The sequence below is a fragment of the Electrophorus electricus genome, chromosome 11, assembly GCF_041902795.1.
Source record: "Electrophorus electricus isolate QZ-2024a chromosome 11, ASM4190279v1, whole genome shotgun sequence".
In the NCBI taxonomy this organism is placed as follows: Eukaryota; Metazoa; Chordata; class Actinopteri; order Gymnotiformes; family Gymnotidae; genus Electrophorus; species Electrophorus electricus.
Window position 1 is genome coordinate 1415001 of NC_137507.1, and position 7500 is coordinate 1422500.

The window sequence follows — 7500 nt, forward strand, 5'->3', positions numbered from 1 at the left end:
AACACCACCTCACCTCATCAGACTCCACCCCATCAGACTCCAACACCCCCCCACCTAATCAGACTCCACCCCATCAGACTCCAACACCACCTCACCTCATCAGACTCCACCCCATCAGACTCCAACACCCCTCCACCTCATCAGACTCCACCCCATCAGACTCCAACACCCCCCACCTCATCAGACTCCACTCCATCAGACTCCAACACCCCCCCACCTCATCAGACTCCACTCCATCAGACTCCAACACCCCCCCACCTCATCAGACTCCACCCCATCAGACTCCAACACCCCCCACCTCATCAGACTCCACCCCATCAGACTCCAACACCCCTCCACCTCATCAGACTCCACCCCATCAGACTCCAACACCCCTCCACCTCATCAGACTCCACCCCATCAGACTCCAACACCCCCCACCTAATCAGACTCCACCCCATCAGACTCCAACACCCCTCCACCTCATCAGACTCCACCCCATCAGACTCCAACACCTCTCCACCTCATCAGACTCCACCCCATCAGACTCCAACACCTCTCCACCTCATCAGACTCCACCCCATCAGACTCCAACACCCCCCACCTCATCAGACTCCACCCCATCAGACTCCAACACCCCCCACCTCATCAGACTCTACCCCATCAGACTCCAACACCCCCACCTCATCAGACTCCACCCCATCAGACTCCAGCCTTTATTACAGCCAGAAAGAAAGTTTTAATAACACTCAACATCTCTACCACAATTCCCCTCCCTACACACACACACACGCGCACACACACACTACATGTGTGCTAGCCACTAGTGTTTGTGCTGGTGTTTGGAGCTGCTAGGCCTTCTGCAGAGGCTCCCTTCTCGCTCTCGCTCTCTCTCTCTCTCTCTGTCTCTCCCTCCTCACACACACAGACACAGGGCCCCTCCTCTTGTTGTTTGTGGGGGCAGACGTCCCGTGAGGCCCCACAGATGAGAGATGGACAAACAGTTTGATTTTGCTCCACTGCCCCAAGCACTGTGTGTGTGTGTGTGTGTGTGTGTGTGTGTGTGTGTGTGCGTGCGTGCTGAAAAAGAAGACAAGCTTAATGCTTGTTAAAACAGAATGGATTAGTATTAGATTAGCTATCTAATGGGAGGGTGTGTGACTAAATGTCTTTCTGTTTGTGTGTGTGTGAGAGAGAGACTATGAAAATCACTTATGAAGCTTACTGCTGGTAGTTTTCTGAGCTAGGCCACAATCTCACTGCATCTTTCTGCTCTCACGTTTAAAAGGTAACCTGCACAACACACAGGCTTTCCAAGCAGCCCTGTGCTGGCTAACCCAGTCCAGCCAGAACCTGTTATCCACTTACGCCTACCGCGTCTCCCTCCCTCTTTATTTAAAAAGTTGAAACTCATTGAGGGTAATGTTATAAGGGACTCAATTTCGCACGGCTGTTCTCATCAGCGGTTAAAACGGCAATAACCGCGGATTGCTCTTGGGAGACACGGGCGCCTCGGAATAAATGATCTTCAGGAACAGAGGCGTAATTAATTTACCGGCTGTATTGATAGTGCCGCCACTCTCCGTACGATAGTCCTGATCTCCGCTAACGTCTTCATTATGCGGAGGGTTGGGCGCAGTCAACAGCCTGAGTGAATCGTCAGAAGACCCGCGCACAAAAACAGCATGTCCTCAGTGGCGGGATTTCTCTTAAGCTTTTAATTAGCGCGCCAACAAACAGCGTTTGATGTGAATGCTGGAATAGAAAAGCGGTTGTGAGAGGTAGACACAAACAGGCATGCACCCCTCCGTAAAAACGACATAATGACAACGAGCTAGTCTTTAGTACGAGTGACCCAACAGCAGTTATTAGTCCTAACAACAACAACAACAACAACAACAAACGCCGTTAAAATGATGCCGCGTTTACTGCAGTGAACTGAGCTGTGGACGGAGTAGCACAGGAAGGCCTGCTGTTCACTCACTCACTCACTCTCTTTCTTTCTCTCCCCTTAACAGCTAAAACTGACGAGGTAATGAAAGCAAAGGAACAGAAAGAAGCCGAGGCCAAACAGATAAAGGAGGAGGGTAAGTAGCTTCACCTCGTCTTCATCATCACAGGCAGGTAACTCACTTTAGCATCTAGTAACCCATCACCGCCGGTGGTGACAGACAGACACAGACAGACAGACCTCTCTAAGTTCAAGGTCCTGACTTAGTCTCATTTGAAGAAGAGCTGTCACGTTATAGGAAAAATGTAAACTGATACCGATAAAGACGGAGGTGTGAGAAGATTAGAATACCCCCCCCCCCCACACACACACACACACACACACAGGAAGATGGAGATTTAAAAAGAGGGAAGTGCCAGGTGCAGCAGAAAGTAAATATGGCCCGTCTGCTCTCCTCTCACACACACACACACACACACACACACACACACACACACACACACACACACACTTAAATGAAGTCAGGAGCGATTTGCTTGAGACCCACAAAATGTGATATGCGCAATAAAACCCTTCAGATTCTATAATGAAATTAAGTCCAGATCTGGTGTAGGGCAACCCTGAATGAGAAAATGAAACCTGTGATGGCCTGATTACACTCTCTCCGTGGTAGCGGGGTGTGTCTGTGTGGGTGGGGGGTGAGTGTAAATGTGCGCATTTGTTTGGGTATGCAGTGTGGGTGTGTGTGTGTATGTGTGTGTGTACATGTGTGCATTTGTTGGGATATGTGGTGTGAGGGGGAGGGTGGGTGTGGGTGAGTGTGTGTGCGGGTGGGTGTGTGTGTGTGTGTGTGGAGCTTTTATGATTATCCAAAGAGGCTTTTTTTTAGTTGCTGTTTAAAACAGATTGTTGATGGCCATTGGCTGTTATAAATCCTTAAATATGAATCGTCACTCACATTTATTGTAAATGTAGTAAAGCGTGCAGTCATCGATATGTGTGCCGCACTACACTCTGTAGTACTACAGTGTACCTTTTAGCTAAGACATGAGTTCATTAGACTTTCTGTCGTCTGCCGTTTTCTTGACTGTATGAGACGCAGCTTTCTTCATCAGCCGTCCTTGTCTCAGTGAGCCAAGGTGTGTTGTGCAATGGTAGGTTGCTTTTACCAAGTCTGCAACTTTCTGTGCTTCCAGAGCATCAATAACTAGCAGCTTTAAACAGCTTTAAAACCTAAACGCTTGTAATAATTTATCAGTGGCGTTTTTATGAAACTTGTGATCTGAAATCCCGAGGCAACTAATGGCCCCAAAGGAGCCTCATTTTTAAATAACACATCAGTGTTGTTAACTATGATGACAGGGTATTGTTTCCAGAGCCTAATTGCTTCTAGCTGTTCAGGGTGTGTCACTGAAGGCGTCTGAATGCTTATTTCAAAACACAAAGTCAACATACCAAACAGCTTCAGAGGAACAACTCTGTTTGGTGTGTTATTGGACAATTTACCAGCGGCCACAGAATGGCTAGTAGATATAGACTCTAAAGAATTACACTGAGGATCACTTAAATGTGTTTTTCACGTTTGAAGAACCGTTCCTGACGCCTAGCTGTATCTGATGAGTTTAGGTGAGGGACAGGCACACCTGACACCAGGAAAACAGTCCAAGAGAAAGTTCTCACACTGATTTTATGTATTTTTTCGAAACATTTTCAAGCCATTTGAACAGCGTCCATCCTGCTCGTGTAATGTGGTCAGGTAGACTGTCATCAAAAATCTTAATGGTTCATCATTTATGGCAGTTGTCTCACCAAAACAGTTGACTGAAAGAATGAATCCATCTACTGTGGACATTTCGTAACATTTGTATTGTGACGAGAATCTAAGATGTATTTTTGACGCAACCTAATGGTCACAGTGGTTTCTAACCCTGCCCTGGTCATGGCAGGAATGCTAAAGATTGTATTTTAGTGTTGTTATATTTATTATTCAGAATGCCTTTACCCTCAGTAAAAAGACAACAAACTGTTTCTGATTGGTGGGCTTCTTACATACATGAGGTTGACCTTCTGGACTTTTGGATTTCTTTTATAAAAAGCAATGCAGCAACCTGCTTATTTGTGATTGTTCCAGACTCTTTATTTAACTTTGCTGATTTTCACGTAGTGAGAAGGTTCTGATCGGTTTTGTCTAATACCAGGAGTCCATGATGCGTCTCATGCTCCTGAACCTCATGTGGCCTGTTCCCATCACCTCCCTGAAGGTCCTGTACTTCCTGGGCTGGAAGCACCACATCCCGCTCCTGTAGTGCGGATGCTCGTACGCGAGCTGATTGAGAGGAGAACCGAGCCCTGGTCACGCTGGTACCGACGCAGTTGTGACGTGTCTGTGTGGTAACCCCGAGGACTTCCCTCTAAAGTCAGAGTTAAAGTCCTACCACGGGGATCAGGCAGCAGGACCTGGGCCAGCCGCTCCTCCCCCATAAGCCCAGGCAGTCTGCGTACCCGCCCTCCTGAGGACGTGCTGGCGGCCAATGTAGTTGGCGTGGTTGTAGACCAACCGGCAGGAGTGACAGCGGATCAGGACGGAGGCCACGTGGGAACAGTCGCCCGTGAAGTTCCTGTCCTCGGAGAACATGTTCCTGCATGGGGTGAAGAGAAGCCATCAGACGTAAATGGTGTTTAAAAGAGACTGGACTGCTTCTCGGGTCGTGCTTATCTTGCATATGGTGGTGAGTCGTCGACTGGTCTCGATAATAATAGTCTGAGAATGTATGAACTTAAGGCTGTTAGGGTTAGAGTTAGGGTTACTGCTATTACTGATACTGCTGTGAGAGGGTAATCTGTGATAATCTATGAACTAAAGGCTGTTAGGGTTAGAGTTAGGGTTACTGCTATTACTGATACTGCTGTGAGAGGGTAATCTGTGATAATCTATGAACTAAAGGCTGTTAGGGTTAGAGTTAGGGTTACTGCTATTACTGATACTGCTGTGAGAGGGTAATCTGATAATCTATGAACTAAAGGCTGTTAGGGTTAGAGTTAGGGTTACTGCTATTACTGATACTGCTGTGAGAGGGTAATCTGTGATAATCTATGAACTAAAGACTGTTAGGGTTACTGCTATTACTGATACTGCTGTGAGAGGGTAATCTGTGATAATCTATGAACTAAAGGCTGATACTGCTGTGAGAGGGTAATCTGTGATAATCTATGAACTAAAGGCTGATACTGCTGTGAGAGGGTAATCTGTGAGAATCTATGAACTAAAGGCTAATCTGTGAAGAACTTTATGATAAAGATCATACAAGTAATGAAAATTATCTAGTGATATTGTACACCTAAATCTAACTCCCTGTGTGTGTGTCTCTGTGTGTGTTTGCGTGATTGCGCGCGCGTGTGTGTGTGTGTGTGTGTGTGTGTGGATGAGCAAGAGATTTTGGTTTCAGGTATCAATCAATATTTTGTTTTGTTGCCCTTGTTCCTCCTTTATTTAAGACTATAGTTGCAGCCTTTACTGTAAATATGCTATCTATATAGATACAGACCTGTATCTCATGTAAACTTTACATCTCTGTACAGTGCTGATAGGCCCGTATCTCACGTAGACTTTACATCTCTGTACAGTGCTGATAGGCCCGTATCTCACGTAAACTTTACATCTCTGTACAGTGCTGATAGACCCGTATCTCACGTAAACGTTACATCTCTGTACAGTGCTGATAGACCCGTATCTCACGTAAACGTTACATCTCTGTACAGTGCTGATAGACCCGTATCTCACGTAAACGTTACATCTCTGTACAGTGCTGATAGACCCGTATCTCACGTAAACGTTACATCTCTGTACAGTGCTGATAGACCCGTATCTCACGTAAACGTTACATCTCTGTACAGTGCTGATAGACCCGTATCTCACGTAAACGTTACATCTCTGTACAGTGCTGATAGACCCGTATCTCACGTAAACGTTACATCTCTGTACAGTGCTGATAGACCCGTATCTCACGTAAACGTTACATCTCTGTACAGTGCTGATAGACCCGTATCTCATGTTGACTTTGACTTTACATATAAATGACTGCAGTAAATGTGTTTAGGCTTTCTGGAAAATATGATTTATCAGTCAGGGAGGTTTCCTTAAAATCTTAAGTTCAACCTGACTATAGCTCCCAATAGAGTTCCCTCACTCCCAGAGGGGGTTTACCAGTGTAGGCTCTACACATCATCCACTCTCGCAGGTGGGAAATATTCTGAAACATTTTTTAATTTGCTGCTGGCCATCTGGACCCCACAGCGTCGGGCATGTTGTCGATATTTCTCTGTGGTTCTCGGGGATTGACTGCTGAGGTCATTGCCACAGGCATTTTCACTGTGGAGTTGAGTGGTACTGGACTGGACTGGTTTGGCGCATTGTGTGTGATCTGAAGCAGGTTCACCCTCAGCGCTAAACCTGCTTCAGAACGGCTTCCACCGATGTAAATCTCCTGCCTGTTTCTCCTCACATCTTCTCCATGTAGCCCCTGTAGTACGATGCATCTCACCGGTACCATCACGGATGTGCTCATCGCTACGTGTAATGTCCACAGAGCTCCAGTTTTCTTCATTGAGAAAAATGAGTCTTTGCAACCTGAGAATTATTCGTTTTTCTGCACAAATTTGCATAACCTTGTTGCAACGTGAACAATATAGTTTATTAGTGTAATTGCTTAGGTTTCCAAACACTAAATCACATTTAGAACAGGAGGAAAGATGAGATGAGCGTGAGGTTTGGGAGCCCCAGTGGTCGGTCCTTTTCGTTCTCCGTGGAAACCTCCCTGCTGAAGGTGTGCGAGGTCTCCGGCTGGCCAGCTTCCCGCGCCGGTCTCTCTCGCCCTTCTCCTCTCCTCACAGCTCTGGCCTTTTTCTTCCTTGTCTAGTTATTTATTTATTTATTTATAAAGGAACACGCATCCCTCCTGCCTAGCGCTGGGAGGCTCCACCCCGCCTCCTCTTCATGGAGGACAGAAATAGACCATGTGCTCCATGTGTCTCTTCAAAGCGTCCCTCCCCGTGGAGAAGCTCCTCCAGCTCCTCTCTGTGGACAAGCCTGTCGCCGCCTTCCCCTATGCGGTTGGGGTCACCGCGCTCCATCACAGGGCCAGCAGGACGGCAGAGTTCAGCCCGACAAGAAAGAGCGGGCTGATCTACGGAAGCGGGCCAACGAGGCGGGAGCGAGGAGAGGCTTTCTGTTGGACAGCCAGGGCTGATCGAAGGGCCGTTTGATTCTGGCAAGCATGGAGATTCCAGCGCTATCAGAGCTGCGCTGCGTGCCTCGACCTCCTCTCAGTGAGCAGGCCACTTCTCCCAGCGAGGATCAATACCTCACCTCCTGTTCTTCGTTTAACACAACCACGTTCTATTGGAACTTGAAAGGAATTTTAGCCTCGCTGTCAAAGGCCACGCGCTGTTTGAAAATCCAAAAAGAGAAAAAAACCCACAGAGAGAAACTGTGCCAAGTTTTTTCCCCTTGATATATAGATATATATTTTTATCTCTGACTTCTTGCGGATGTAGCTTTAAAGCTACAGGCT

At 47.0% G+C, this 7500-nt stretch overlaps 1 protein-coding gene across 1 annotated transcript in view; it reads left to right on the top strand.

Annotated features, from left to right (window-relative positions):
- The window catches only part of rsrc1 (arginine/serine-rich coiled-coil 1), a 125135-nt gene that overhangs the window by 101554 nt on the left and 16081 nt on the right, over positions 1-7500 (top strand). Inside the window, exon 7 of the mRNA XM_035528646.2 lies at positions 1998-2066. Coding sequence (XP_035384539.1) covers positions 1998-2066 — 69 coding nt within the window. The remainder of the gene's footprint in view (positions 1-1997; positions 2067-7500) is intronic.